The 15,994-nt window shown below is 46.0% G+C and overlaps 1 protein-coding gene across 1 annotated transcript in view; it reads right to left on the bottom strand.

Moving 5' to 3' along the window:
• wnt9a (wingless-type MMTV integration site family, member 9A) overlaps positions 1–15,048 on the bottom strand; it is a 35,799-nt gene extending 20,751 nt beyond the window's left edge. The window contains 1 exon segment of the mRNA XM_023815760.2: positions 14,849–15,048. Within this exon segment, the coding sequence (XP_023671528.1) occupies positions 14,849–15,048 (200 nt within the window).
• Between the last annotated feature and the right edge of the window lie 946 nt (positions 15,049–15,994).

A 15,994-nucleotide genomic window follows, 5' to 3' on the forward strand; every position in this document is an offset into this window, starting at 1 on the left:
GGGAACATGATGCAAACAGGTGCAAGATATTATTAAGTCCCCGTAATGTCTTTAAGCGAGGTGATATTCTCACAGCTGTTTGTATAGCTTTGCTCTCACCAGGTGCATTTTTAAAGCCCTGAGCTCCCAGCGCGATTTAACGCTGTGGCAAATGACCGATCTTGAGTCCTACCTGTCTTTCATCTGCTGCGTAATGCACGAGAGAGTTTAACTTGTTGTGTAGCTTAAGGAGAATGTCAACACGTAATGCCGGTCTCGAAGCTTGCTTTTGTATTTTATGTATACATGCACACGCTCTCATGCGTGAGTTCGTTATCACTGTTTTTTTTCCATAGCAGGTGCAAAGGAAAACCAATTCATCATGTCTTGAGCGGCCTCAAAATTAATGTTCGGTGAGACGCAATCGTTTATTTATATGCACGATCCCTGTTGCCTAGGTGTTCGCAAGCAAGGCCTGTAGTGTAAGTCTGAGAGTCAGTGACCACTGCTGATTCAGCTGCTCATCACGACCAGAATTCGGATCCTCTCATCTAACGTCCCAACTGAGCCCTGACAAACACTGTGCCAGGTCAGACTCCCAAGGAGACAAAACAGTATTTCAGTTTATATTTGCGATATTGTAAAAATACTGTTGCAGAGTATCTGTTTTCAGTATTAATTTACCCTGCACCTATAAGATATGCTAAGTGAACATCAGCTGGAAGATGAGAACAAAGTTTTGCAGTAAGATTTTTATGCCGCAAAATGACGCCCGGCCCCGCTACGCAAAATTCCAGGGCCTCGGGACAAAAAAAACTTCTAGCAGGCCCCCATGATGTGCAACCAATCCCACTTGAACCCTTTTCTCCTTCTGCCCCCCCCCTTCCCCCCCAAGGCCTAGACCCATGACAACTTCCCTAGTTGCCCCCCCTGCGGTGCCGGGCCTAGTGACGCCGTGCCCCAACAGTCGATTACGGCTATTAATGCTCAGGTGACAAGTCCAGGGACTGGACACAAATGAAACGTCACATACATAAACTACATAAGCTACATTTAGCCCGTGAGCCCTAACTCCTTATGTCACTCAAGAGCGGCGCCTGAAGTCTATGCGTCCAAGAACAGCGGTGCCTCGCCACGTACGCCTTGACCTGCCTGGTCCTCCCGGCAGCTGCATGGAGCGGGATTAGCTGTGATTGACAGTGATATTATGAGGTGAGCCAAATACTCTTGTGCTCTACTGTTAAAGGGGATGGGGGGGGGGGGAACAGAGGCACAATTGAGTTCCCTATCCTGGACTAGCTACCACCCAAAGACCAGCAAGAACAAACATAGCCATTGTTCTTGCCAACCATGCAAATGGGCTATGCTATATGCTGACATTATTATGAAGTTCCTTGACCGCAAACTTATGGGGGTACTTTGGAAGTTCATGAAGAAGCTTCGGCTCAGAATTAGGCTCGGAAATGGGAGGAGCAGCAAGCTTGGGCTTCACACAGGACAGCGATTAAACAGACCAGGCCGGCAGACGTCGATCCCCGCAGCCGCCTTCCATGGCTACTATTAGACTCGTCCGGAGCTGTGCTTGATGTACCCAATACCCCCCTTTCTCACTGCAGCAGCTCCACAAATGTGGCTAGACTCCCCCCACCCTTCCATAGCATGAGCTGAGAAAGAATAACAGTGATTCTAAACCGCAGAACCCCACCCTGCCCCCACCTCACAGATCACTGCAAGCCTGCTAGTACTCATGGGACTGCAGCTGTATTACCTATGAGAGAATGGGCAGGCCGAACTGCGAGCCTTGGAGCAGTGTGCTGTCTGGAATGTCTTGACCCACTTACCACTTCCTGTGTGGGTAGGTGGGCTTCCAGCCTCAAATTTGACCCCAGAACCTTAAGGTATGCTGTGATATTACTTGAACTTGAAAATCAGACATAAATCATATCATAACAGATGTAGACTCACATGCAACACCAATATCAACACAAGCTAACACTGTAGGGGAAACAGGCTAATTCAAGAACCAGGAGGAACTTGTTCATCTAAGACACAATGTTGTGTGCCATCTGAGAATCTTGTCCAATAAAATCACCATTGTCTAGGAAACGAAAAAAAAATATGGCTAGTTTATGCGGATGAAAACTCATTATGTGGTTCCTGAAGTTCTCTGTCTGTGTCAACTCCCATCCAGAGCCTCGTTGTTCTCTGGTGCCTCTTTCTCAAAAAAGAACACGAATCAGGCACTGAATCAAAAACATTAACGTTAACCATAAAAACATGCAACCAAAATTCAGGGAACCCATTCACACCAAAACCCTTGAAAGTAAAATCCTCTTGACCTCGGGCAAAGAGTACGGTAGGCAGTAGGTAGAAGAACCACAGAAAAAATTTACTTAGCCAATGTTCATGTCCTCTAGGCCTTCAACAAATGAAGGATCCTGAACCAGTCTCTCTAACTCCTGCTCGTATTTGACATACCGTATTTAATTTCCTTGCCCTAAATTGCCAGTGACAACATGGACACTGGCAATTACATCTATCCTGCCCTTGCCAAGATCGGAGTGGCCCTTCTCATTAATGAAAAATGATTATTTTCTGACAAGGAAAAAAGGACTTAGAAGTAGAGCCAGCTTCTGTGTGAGTCACGGCCCCATGGCCAAAGACATCGTTTTTATTGAGGAATTATAATGAAAAAGGGAAACAAGGCGGGAAAACAGGAGAGCGGGCTGTGCACGCATCGTCCCACATGGTGCCGACTAAGGGACTGGGGTGTGAATGACCCAGAGCGACAAAGAGAAAGGGGGGGCTAATAGAGAGCAGATGTAATGGAGTGACCCTGGAAAACCCTAGCGAGATCCGCTAATAAACAGCCATTTTAGCTTAAGCAACAGCAAGGTAACAATATACACTAATATACAACCAAAAAAACCAACTTCTCTTCCCATCTGTGGTCCAGTAAAAGGCTCTGGCCTATTCCTGAGGCCCCGTCCCTAACTTTAGAGGTCCTGATGACAACAGTGACACTAAACTTAAGGTTCCTACCTCAGCCAGGCGTTCCCTTTGGACTTCCACCTACATGGGTGACTAACCTCCAATACTTGCCATTGGAGGAAATTAAAGTATTGCTTTGGCCTAAGGATGAAGGTACAGGAACATAACCTCACTACGGTCTGGACCGTGCCGGAAAAGAACTGAGCTAACTGTTGCTTAAAATTTGTTGGAAGTCGGTAAATTTTGAATTGCCTGCGCAAAGCAGGATTTTTTTTTTCTTTTTTACTACTGTTTTTCAACCCCAGTCTACGGCAGTCAGTCTTGAACGTCAACCTGAGACCTTGGAGGAGTCATCGAAATGAAGAGTGACCCAGTCCATTTGTATATGATAAAGTGGTTAAACGGTATGAAGGGGTTATGAAACAGCTGACAGACGAGGTAGGGGTTCTTGAAAGCCCCCCTGCTGCAGGTGTCTCCTGCCCGCTTGTGGGCGCCTTGCCCTTTCTTTGCGGTCTCCGTAACCCCCTGAGGCCCCCGGCCGTGCCCGGCGCCCACCTCAGGCCGGACGGAGGGGCTGCCAGAGACTACGTCTCTCCCCTCCTGTCACGTGACCTGGCACGGCGGTGGGTGCAGCTGTCTAGGTGGCCCCGAGAGCACAGTTCCGTGCCTCCAGGGCCCGGAGGCACCGGCAATTCGGAGGCGTCGAGGCAGCGCAGGAAACCGACACCTCCAAGTGGGGTCATCGTAATTGGTTCCTTTTTTTTTCCCCTCAGCCAATCGACAGCAAGAAAATAGCAGCACGGCTTCAGATACTGCAGAGCCACAAAGGCCTTCAAGGGTCTCACTCTTTGAGCTGTTAGCTTTAGGTTATTGGTAATGCCCTAGTAAATAAAGAAGTCGGTGTTCAGCGGTAATTCGGAACGTGTTGCTTTTACATTGTTTTTGATGGTTACTCTGGCAGGTGTCTTAAAACTTAAAATTTAACAGCTTTCAAACGAGTAAACCAACACTTTGAGCAACATCCCTTCCTCCAGTGGCGGCTGGCACTCTAGGCTTTTCCTTCCGGTCGCTGTGCCTGCCAGCCAATCTGCCCATTTTTTTAGCCTTAGCTAAAACCAAATGCTCCAGATGTTCAGGCTTGGGACCCGAAAGTGAGCGGAGGATCAACTACCCATACCCCCCCCCCCTCCCTTACCACAATGGCCCAATAAAGCCATTGTTATAGCTCATGAGTTTGTTTATGTGACTGTGCTCCTGGACCGCAGCCACGGCTCAGAGTTTGCATGTTTATTTCCAAGATTATTACCAATACTGAGACTAACCCAGCAGAGCTCTGAATGACACACAAGAAACAGCCTCAGTCCCACATCATTGCCAAACCCTTGTGCATTTACATATAAAAAACAGCTTACTGGACTCTCCGTCTATCCATCTTCTAAGCAATTATCCTGGTCAGGACCACCAAGAGGACCTAGAACCTATTCCAGGCTGCACAGGGCACAAATCAGAGGAACACCCTGGGCAGCACATCCCTCTAGCCATTTTCAGTAGATGCTAGCCCACTTTAAATTACATTAACTCAAAATCTGACTCCACTGAAAGGCCCTTACATGCACACATACTTTCCGAATCCCAATGCACATGAAATTCCTGTCATTGGACTGGACTTGTATGGATGAAAACCACAGAAATAAGGCCTGCGACCAGAACTAAACCCATAAATCCTGAAAACCTGAAGCAAGAGAGTCCACTCTGGCAGAAGTGATTAATTTCGAATAACAGTGTTTGTCTCTAGAAATTCTCCAGGTTACATCTTCATTGTAGCTTCAGGCCCGTGGGCTCAGAACCAGGACTGAAAATGGGCCATCTGTTTCACGTCACCTCGAAAGCTGCGATAACAGGAGGCGATAAAACTTTTTTCAATAGCCTAAAAGTATGGAACAGATTATGAAACTGTGCCTTCAAAGACTGTGTGATACTACATTGTGTCCAAGCGCCGAAACTGAGAAGGGTGTCGACTGAGCGCTCAAGTCCAAGCCTAACAAACCATCCAACGAAACCAGAAAACCAGGCTCACTGTTAAAAACATGTCCTGACCACTCTAGTCCAAAACCTGAAAATGTAAACCTACTACCTCAACAAAATAGGGTGGTCCACCTGCATGAGATTCAAAAACAAAATGCATTTCTAAATTTCCTATGACCAAAGTATATGGTCGTGTGCGTTTTTCTACGTGTCTACAGCCATTCGGAAATCCTTATCCTCGAAAATCTCGCTTTCCAACAAGAACTGACAACTGGCCAGTCGCATCTCCGAAATATATTTACAGCCATGTTTAATTTTACGCTATGGTTGCAGGTAAGCATAAGACTTCAAACCCAACTTGATACAAAAAAATGTACGAAATCGTGAGTACCTGGTTAAAAACATAACTAGAATGAACAAAGTGACCAAAATGACTGTGATCGAAAACGTGAAATCTCAGACGACAGAGATGTGTAGGGTTAGGGGTAAAATGCAGTGTTGTGCCTACAGGATGAAATAGCATGTCCATAATTTAGAATTAGAATTAAGTGATCATTGTCAACACACCACAGCACACAGTGCGCAACAACGAAATGTGACCTCTGCATTTGACCCATATGTGACTTTCGTGACATAGCAGGGGGCAGCTAATTCAGCGCCCAGGGAGCAGTGCTTGGGGACGGTACCTTGCTCAGGGTACCTCAGTGGTGCCTTGCTGGGGGGGGGGGGGGGGATTCGAACCTGCAATTACAAGTGCGCTACCCTAACCATCAAGCCACCACTGCCCAGGCTAAAAGATAAATATATTTCCATAATTAAAAAGGCCTTTTATCTTGGAATGTGCCGTGATAGGTGACCTCCACGTATAAGAAGCAGCGTTGCCCTGAGAAGAGAAACAACTAAAAAAAAACACAGACGCCATTTGAGTTCGAAATGCCATCTGAGGTGTTTCCCTCATAAGCCTGAAACGTTCTACAGAGGGAAAAAAAAACATATTTCCTAAGCGAACTCTAGACTTCTCTGCTGAGATCAAGTCTGGTGTGTCACTATTTTCTAGGCAAACTCTAGCCTGCTCCGTGGAGATCGTCTGCTCTTTTTCCCTTCCTCATTAGGGATGGGAACGCCAGCGCTATAAAGTTCTTGCTGTTCGTTTTGCTCCAGTGCACCAAGCTTAAGAATCCACGGTTCTCCTTCAGTCCAGATCATGATCCAGTCAGATGCAGTTTCATTTGTAATAGTCACAGACCATCTCGTGCCTGATGTCTAATGAGGGTAATTTCAGGCCAACTGCATTGTACCCTCTGTGAGCTCTCACAATGTCACTTACCGTGAAACTCATAGTGACCCTCTTTGGTAACTGCTAGCCCATTAGCTCAATGCCTCATCATTCCTCTCACATCACTAGTGCTGCTTTACATTATGTGGAATCATCTGTGCCGAGTTCAAACTGTTCTCACCCACCTCCCCTCCCCACCAAACACAAATCCCACAATTGAGCAACACAATCTGTCCCGGGGGAGAATGACAAGGAAGTGACACACAGACAGCTTTTGGGGAAACTCATTTGCACCGAATTTCCAGGGGGTAAAAGGCTACAGGGAATCCATACAGGATGTGACCAAGGGCATCGTCATCACAGATTCTGTTATCCCTAGAGGGCCGTCTTCCCCGATTCAAGTCCCCGGAGGCTTGGGGAAGCACGTCAACAGGAACATGTGCACTAATCCCACATCATCCATGCACGATGCCCATCAGATCTTTCGGAGGTAGCAGTGTGTGACTCCATGGGTTACTGGTTAATACCCCAGTATCGGAAGAGTGATGTCTGTACAAATGATGCACGAATGTCTGACATGCACACTCACGTAAAGCATGTTGGCCTGAACGCTGTGAAAGGCGCTATATAAGAATGACTTTAAATGGATTTCACTGGTGGGTCCGTGAGCAAAGCCTCTAACTCAGGGACTAGCTGCCCCAGCTCAAAAAAAATGGATATAAGTGTCCACTAAATAAATAAAATGTAATGTAGTGATGGGCCTGGAGTGTGGATAAGAGGTGGAACGTTTCTGGGCCCTCTGAGACTATCATGTGCCCAGCGCAAGGGCTCCGTCACTCAGTGGTCATATGACCTCTGCAGTTTCGTTCTGTGTCACCAGTCGTCCCGGCACACAAACTGGCGACGATGCAAAAAAGTAATCCAACAGAAGACATATTTTGCTTCTCTGGTCATTATTCCTGAGTTCTTTTACTGTGTTTTATGACCTCACAATTCATAATAAGTCACAGTACCAGCACTGAAAATCAGTGAGACAGCAAGTAAAAACAAGTCCAGTCATATAATTTACCGTCCAGTCATCATCATTCCTGCTTGTCTGAAAACCCAAGCTGTAAGACATCTGTACCTTTCCAGCTTGCAAATCACTTCTGCATGCTAAGGTTGTGGGCTGATAAAGTGGGAAGGAGGATACATCTTTCATCCTCTGGTGCTGTGAAGAAACAGGCCCCCACTTCTGAATACCTGGGCCCTGACACTGATGGTGACATCACCATAACCATTACCGTTGACCGTAAGGGATCATCCACTAAAGAGGTGCCCTTCTACAAGAACATTAGACGACCAGGGTCAAAGTTCACGTGACGTAATCGTTACATCCCTGTGAGACGTCAACAAGCAGCATTAGAAGGAAACTTCCTATATAAAGGGATATTGACCTTTTGATTATGTGTACAAGCAGATTCCGCATGCAGATATCAAACTCCTAAACAATTGTCTTCAGTCTCCTGGGCTAACCTGTATTAGCCTATAGCATGAAGCCAAACGGAAGCAGCCGTACAGCACAGCTCTCCGGAATGGAAACAGGCAGGCTAATGTCTCTGAGCCTTGTGAGAATGGAACATGACAGCATGCTGTTTGTGTCCCCCTCTGTCAGGCCATCCACCCTCAGACCATCACGCTATCTCGTCATGCTCCCTCTCGGAGCTGTCTAACAGTGTCAAGCAAGGCCACCATTTTCATACCAATACAGCCCATTCATGTACAATATGGAGGGGGGGGTTGTTCATCTTACCTCATCTGTCAGGAGCAGAGGAATGCTGCGCGGCACAAGCGTGCAAACGCAGACGCACCCTACTGCAGGCATTCAGAAGGGCATGCACTACCAAGCTAGAGATGTACAAGTGAATTAGGCAAACATACAGGCTTTGGCTGAAGGAGAATCCTCCTTGTTTCTCTGATTAAAATTTCACTCTCTGGGGTATAGGAGTTTGGCCGAAAGCCCCGATGTGCTGTTGAGTGTTTAATCCCCTTTTGACAGAATTTCAGATGAAGTATAATTTTCGTGCCAGGCTTTCAAAGTACTACCTTGGTTCTTTTGTGAAACATACCCTCCGTCGCATGGGGCCACCATGCTCTATAAGGCAACTTGGTCGTTTTGCGCTATAAGACATTCCTAAAGACAGCCCATTCCTAACTGGGAACACTGGCACTACCACCCCATCCAAGCCTCCTACTGGTGTCTTCTAGAGGCGTCGAGGAGCATGAAGATTGAAAGGCGCTTGCTGTGTTGGCGCCCTCTCTAAGGGGTGGACCAGCATTGAACAGAGGTTAGGAGAAGTAAGAATGATGTCTCCCCACCATTGGTGTAGTGATTAAAGCTCCTTCACAAGCTTCCATCAAGGCAGCCGAGGAAAGTAGTCTGTGGTTTGGGACTGTTAATGGCAAGTCCCACTAATTTATATATTTGGTACAGGACAAATAGTTCTATAACTATGTTTGTTTTCCGGCCCTTAAAATTGCCCTCATCCTTTCTTCCGCTTATGATGGCGATCTTTATATTCTCACTCAAAGCTTTTCTCCTTCATATCTGAGAATTAGTCATCCATGACGTGCACAGACGATTGGCCGTGTTTGATTGGAACCCTCCTCTTCAAAAAGCCAATATTTCCGAAATGTGGTCTCCTTGGCAGGGGATGATACCCGAACGATAAAAACCATCGGATGTTAGTGAGCCAAATGCATTTTAAAGACATTCCCAACTGCAATGAAACCGTGCAATTGACTTAAGTTACATGCCACTCCCTGGTATTAGTGTACATTTTGAGGTTTGTCAGAAGACCATTTCCTAAATACCCTAAACCAGATCATCATTTCAGGCTAAGCTTCTTCTAATGATACTTCTGAAGACTGGACCGGGTTGAAATATGTTAAGGTCTGAATAAATGTGATGTACTGTTATTATGACTAAGACAACTTGTCATAAAAGCTAATGTGAAAGTTCCATGCTCCATAAAACACTCAATTTTTCAACCCATTTTGCGCTGTGGGGTGTTTCTATACTTAAATAAATAATGTCCTAAAGATGACCTGTGGCATTAAAATTTTGAATCAAATCTAGGTGGAAATAGGGTTAGGGTTTTGTAGGGTCCATTAGCGGAGTAGAACATTAATACCATTGAATGAGTATAGTTGCCCAAGGAAAGGGGGTTAGCTAAGGGCAGCATATTGTAACCGTAACCAGGAAACCAACGCATTAGGCTGGCATTTCAAAACACTGCCCTTAGACAAGGATGCAACACTAGCTACCCAACATTACTGCATCATGGGACTCAACGACGCCCAAACGACCAAGTAGATCAAATAGTGCAAAGCTAGCCAAGCTGTCAAAGAATACAGGCAGGCTGACCATGTCACTGGCTGAAGCAATGGGAAATTCCCAGCATTCATGCTGGGACAAAGGGCAGACGGGCAGAGAGTCCGCCTACGGGGACCATCCTGCACAACGCACACTGACCCTTAACCCGATTTTATCTACCTTGTTTAGTGCACTAATTAAATAATTATTCAGCAGTTCTGACAAATTATGAGCCTGAATTTATGTTAATTTTTCCATGTAAAAATGGCCTGCCGTGCAGCGTACGCGGTGAACCTCTGGTGCCTGTTTTAAGGCTGAAAGAATCTGAGGCTTAAATTCTTCAAAGCCTTGAGAGAGGTTTGAAATCAAGGCGTGTTTTCGAATTAATGTTTTACGGTTTTTTTTTCCCATATATATGTAATGAGAGCAAAATAGCGCACGGGCATATTTCACATCACAGCACGTTCCCAGAGTAACCGGCATTTTTTTTTTGTTCCCTGCACTTGTGTTGATTGATTGATCACAAACAGAATTAAGGATATGAATGGCAATAAAAGAAATATCCCTGATGCAATTTGTAGAGGGTTTCCAGCAATGTGTCATCTTTCAACGATGTACCTATCTGTAATGTCTTTGTCCTACAGAACCTCTCCAGTCATGCAGTTTGTTGGAAGAAAATGCAGAAGGAAAAAAAACTCTGCAAATTAAGAGCTGAGTGGATACAAACATGTTTAAACAGCAGTGCGGATCAATAGTGTTTGCTGCCTAAAAATGTGTCTGACCACAATTAATGTAACTGGAAGCTCAGTTTTATTCATTGGTTGATATACAGCAGGTTCTGAGCCTTTTGATAGGACTGCTATTGCATTTTATTTCCCACTCTTCTTGAATTACACATGAGCAGCTACGACGTGCTGACAGAAAACCAGTTGCCTGGGTGGTAAAGCGGCCCACTCCCCCTGGTGGACACTGTGTGCATTGCGGGCATTCCCCAACATGTCACAGCTAGCCAGGGGTTATGTTCTGTGCATCAGGGCCCTGGCTGAATTGCCTAGGTGGCAGACCATCTGCAGCTGAACTGGACAGAGCGAAACGTTTCAGCTGAAAGAATCGACCCAGGTCTCCGCTTAACGGTGGCGGATTTAAGGACGACGACATCAAGGGCTACAGAGAAGTGGCTATTGGCTGGCCTCCCCCCTCCAAAGTCACTTCTGCCACAGTACGCCCTGTAAAGTGGAGCGGGGGGCCCCACCCTCGCCTCGCCCCAGGCCTTGCGTCAGAGTAATCATTCCTTAAGACCCCATAATGAGGGCTCAACACGACTATCTGCCAGACGACACTGGCTCGCTAATCCTTAACGAGCAGCAATTACAGAGCATCCCTTTTCCGACCACAGGGATACCGACACGCACGCGACACGCTCACACAGACGGGGGCCGCTAAATGCAGCCATGACACCGAAGGAAGGAAAACAGAGCCCAGCATCTCATCCACATATACAGTGGCATCCAGTTGCGAAAATTAGCGCCTCGGACAATTAAAGGCATAGCACTATGAAATGCTTGCCCATCTTATTAGGTTAATTACGGCAGAATGAAAAATTACAGCGCGGGTAATACCCCCCTTTAAATAAAACGTCATCTGGGCGCTTTCAGAATCCCACTCTTTGCAGAAGTTCCTCCTCTCAGTCACCTGGACCACATGCGACATCCTGAGCGCTGTGTGTGCTGACCATTCGCTCAACCTTACATTTTTACAATATGGATCTGTTAATTAATATATTTTCAAAGTAACCATGGCACGTCCCGCCAGCCTGTTGCCATGGAATCCCATTGGGCGAAAGTATGCAAACCATCCACAGACTGGCTGGCAAAGTAAATCGTTCCACTTAAGGTCAGGCGGTCCTGTAATAAGAACACAACATTTCTGAGAATAAGGCTACAATTTACAGTATTCCGAAGCACATATTTATTGTTACTTAAATAATATACAATGTATTATTATAAGACCACACTTTAAGTGCTAGTCAGACCTGGGATACAGATCATTGTGAGTGATATTTGGGAGAAATCGGTGGCAGAACTGGGGGCAATAAAGGAATCGTTAAAGGAATACCGAACGACATTTACAAATTCTATTTCGCATTTCGATTGGATACATTCGCGACTCCTGTGATATTGTTTAAACACATTTCATTTCCAAATAAGGCATTTCCTTGCACCGACTGCGATCCCACACACCGGGAGAAACTTCATGGAAACTCAATATTATGAAATGCAGCTATGCACAGAACTTTAAAGCAGCCTGATGGAAAGGTGGCCGTGGGGGGGCGGGGGTGGGGGGGGGTTGGGGTACTCTCCTGTTTATTCTATGCATTAATGCGTGATAGCCGTCCAGCATATCTAAGGGTGCCGCGTACCTGCTGCTATTCGTCACAAGAGAAAATGCGATTTCAAAAATGCGCTCCATCCGTTATTGGTGATACTTCTGGGCATAACCCATCTGACTCCCCAGGAGCAAGAACTGAGAACTAATGGATCTCCAGGGAGGAAAGGAATCCCCCAAAGACGTTTGGTTTGGCAGTGGCTTCAGGGGATGGCTGTTGGGGGGGGGGGGGGGGATAAGCACCTGCCACAATAGGCCAGTGAGCGCAGACGGGACATTCTTGCGGATCGGAGTGGGGGGCAGGGGGGAGCCGACGGCCGGCTGCTCAGCTCCACCGTGAATCCCACCCCGCCGGCTGCCAAGGAGCGCGGGGCCACGAGGGCCGTGTTTATGTAACACTCATGCACCAGTGCACGGGGGGAAATTGGGTATGCAACATTTACCGTCTATCCCAAGTCGAGCGGCGGCCGAGGAGCCCTCGGACGCCTGTCACTCACGGACGGCTTTTGTTTGAGAAAGACATCTGCTCACTTCATACACTGTGACCGCTTCTTGCCGTCCGCGGCGTAACGGTTCGGGGTGAGCTCCTGCGAGGGCCAGTGCACCCTGGGAAATCTGCTCAGCCTCAAACAGAGCATGTGACTGAACCAAGGATCCCACCAACCCGTTCCTATGTACCTGAGACTATAATAAAGACAAGCACGACTGGAAGGGATTGAAATCAAATGGCATTGCGGCGAGAATCATGGTTCTGGGATGAACTTTGTTTCAATGCGTGTTGCAGTCGGCTTTTTCATTCTGCCTGAGCCGGTCCAGCTTCTCAAAGCTGTCAGATTCGATATGAAGTACCATTCACAACATTTCAATAGTGAAGAGCCAGTCTAAACATCTGGAGATGATGACACAAGAGTAGAGGTTTGGCTGACAGACGCCTGATCTTCTGGCTTCTGCTCTACTCCGTTACAATGATCTTAGAATCTCACTCCATTTTTAGGAACCGTAAATGTAAAAGTCACTTCCCGAGAACTCAGAGGTCCAAGCTCATCGCTGATTGTTTCATCCCAGTTCATCATTTTTCCGATTAAAGCTCTTAGCCAGACCCACGACTTCCCAACCTCTGAAATATTGAAGTGTTTAATGCTCTGCAGACTATATTCACACAATGCTAGTGATGTAAAATTAATCTGTTCGGTCAATTTAATGTGATACAGACAACATATGGCAGAAACCACACTCTCACAGCACATATTTCTGTAGGAATGTACGTAGAAGGGATCTCACCACCACTGTCTCCTTCCAGCCATGTGTCTCTTTAAGAAGTAATGGTCAAATGCGGAATCTCTCACCGCCTTTCCTGTTGTTACGAAAGTTCCCTCACATTCTGGGGCTACAGTTGTCCACATAATGAACTGACTATGTGATTCTGGCTCAAACTAGAACAGGAACCTTCCAAATCAGTGAAACGCAGTGTCGGACGCTTGTCTCTACACGATTAGAGACTTAAGTCCCATACAAACCGCCCAGCTCAAGACATAACCAACACGTCCCTAGGAGTCAGTCAGTACTATCAGCTCAGGTTTCCTTGACTATTCTGAATCGGGTCAAAAGACGACACCTAAAGGGTTTTTCACCAAACTGGAATAAAAACCATAATTACACGTATACTTAGCTCTTCTTTCAATTGTCTAGTTAATGAGCAATTGGGGATGATCCCATCTGTTTGTTATTAACTGAACAATATATTACCCTAATAGTTAAACGGACAAAGGTAACCAAGGGGGGGGGAGGAGGAACCTGTAGGATGTAATACAATTTGTTAAACTACAAATCGCTGTAATCTAAGGAATACCGTCGCACACGTTTCACAGAGGCAATGAGGAAACTACAAATTGTAGGCAAATTCTTTGACTTGTGTTTAAACTGTTGTTAGACTTAGTGGGAGCTCGGAGCCCATGCCAGGATCTGTGTCCGTGTGTTTATGCTGGATAGTAAGTTTTCTGTGTGCGCTCAACAGACGTCTGGACCACCACTTTAGAGAGCCGCGTTGTGTTATTATTACCAGCTGCCGTGAAGATAGCAGGCAGCAAGCCGCAAATCCTCTGTTAGTGCTGGTCTTTCTTTTCGACCTCAGCGATCACGACAGAATAATGACGCTCCTTCAGTTTTGGTCCATACCTGGGGAAGGTCGCATGCATTGGCAAACCAACCGCCCCAAAGGTCACAAACCGGTTTAAGTTACAGTAAACCTTCATGCGGCACCCATTATCCAGCAATACCACGCAGCAAATCGTCTAAGGTGACTTTTGGAAATAAAAGGCAACGTGCGCTACTTTGCCCCATTAACGGCTAATTCCATGCTTGTTTCTGACGTCTAGCCCTGAGGCAGAGATCAGTTTGTACGTCCAGCAAAGTTGAAGCGAAGAGCACGTTTGACGGACCCGGAGCTTTTTATCGCCCCTTTCGCTCCTATAATCGATCAACCTGCTGTGGCACCTGCAGTGCCCATGTATCCAAGAGTAACACACACTTTACATTATAATTACATCTATTATTGTTAATATTATTATCATCATTATTAATAATATTATTATTGTCGCCAATGTTTTATTATTGTTACAACCATAAACAGGCATTTCACTTTATTTTTATGAATGATATAATTAGCTAAAACTACGAAAACATAATTCCGGTGGCATGGTGAAACATTATAACCCGGCATTTTTGAAAATACTGTATTCTCTTCTGTTCGTTAATGTGATATATATATCTCCTTTCATTGAACATGCGGCTTTATCTTACTGTTTCCCGGTACTGTAAAGCGAATGAATTGAGCCTACCCGAAATAAGCAGTGCTTGGTCCAGGCAAGCTGATGAGGACTATGAGAGTGAACGATAACCATCGCAGGAGTAGGTGTCCATCCAGCATTTTGCTGCGACTCCAGGGCAGATCATTTCGTTTCTCCTGAGTTTCTGTGTAAAGTTCCTACTTGTACGATCTGCACTTCTTATAAAGTGACTGAGACCGCGCTCCTCCCATTAACAGTCAGGGGCGAGCGAGAGAGAGAGAGGGAAGGGGAGAGTGAGTTAGAGAGGGAGGGAGAGAGGGAGCGCGTCTGTGTGACAGCGAGTTTAAATCCCCGTAGGAGGTCTGCTGATCTACTGAGGTTGCTCCATTCAACCCACCTCGCATATGTTACATCCAAGTGTCACTTTTACGAACGATCTTATAGAGATCTGGTCTGATGAAAACACATTAACAATGACTGTGACCTTAAATTGCTCCACAGCAAAGCTTTCCAAGTACATTTCATTTTCTGCTTTAGGGATTAACTATGAAGATATGGGGAAAAAAATATATTAAAATGCAAGGGTTTTGTTCCGGATGAATTAAATAGTTTAGTTACTATTGATTCACGGTACACTGCGAAGATGTATAGCAAGTTCAGGTCGCCCTATGGATGTTCTCCTGTGCTGCAGAATATATGACTGGATATGATTCAATAGCAAAAAAGAAAAAGAAAAATAGGCCTACAAGTAATGTAAAGTCTCAGAAATAATATACGTTGGTTCTATGCATAAATCATAAATGTATGAACTTCTGTGAACCATCTGGTGTCCATTTTAAGGTGGGGCACTCGTTTGAGTGTGTGTGTGTGTGTGTGTGTGTGTGAGCGAGCGGGTGTGTATGCGCACGTATGTGTGAGCGCGCGTGTGTGTATGCGTACATGTGTGTGTGTGTGTGTGCTCGCACGTGTGTGTGTGTTGCCAGAGGCCCCAGCTGCTCTGCCTTACAGTGATGGCTGCTCTCGCACCTGAGACCATACCGCAGCCCTATCACATGCTCCAGTAGACTTCAGTCAGCTGTGCCACTCACCCTCCGTCGAGAAAACGCTGCTTCGAAGTGGCGCTTAGGACTTCTTTATGTTTATTTGTTCCCCCTTTTCCAAACTCTGTGTTGCTTTCACAATACATGCCCTGGGCAG

Source organism: Paramormyrops kingsleyae, chromosome 4, assembly GCF_048594095.1.
Source record: "Paramormyrops kingsleyae isolate MSU_618 chromosome 4, PKINGS_0.4, whole genome shotgun sequence".
NCBI classification, from domain to species: Eukaryota; Metazoa; Chordata; class Actinopteri; order Osteoglossiformes; family Mormyridae; genus Paramormyrops; species Paramormyrops kingsleyae.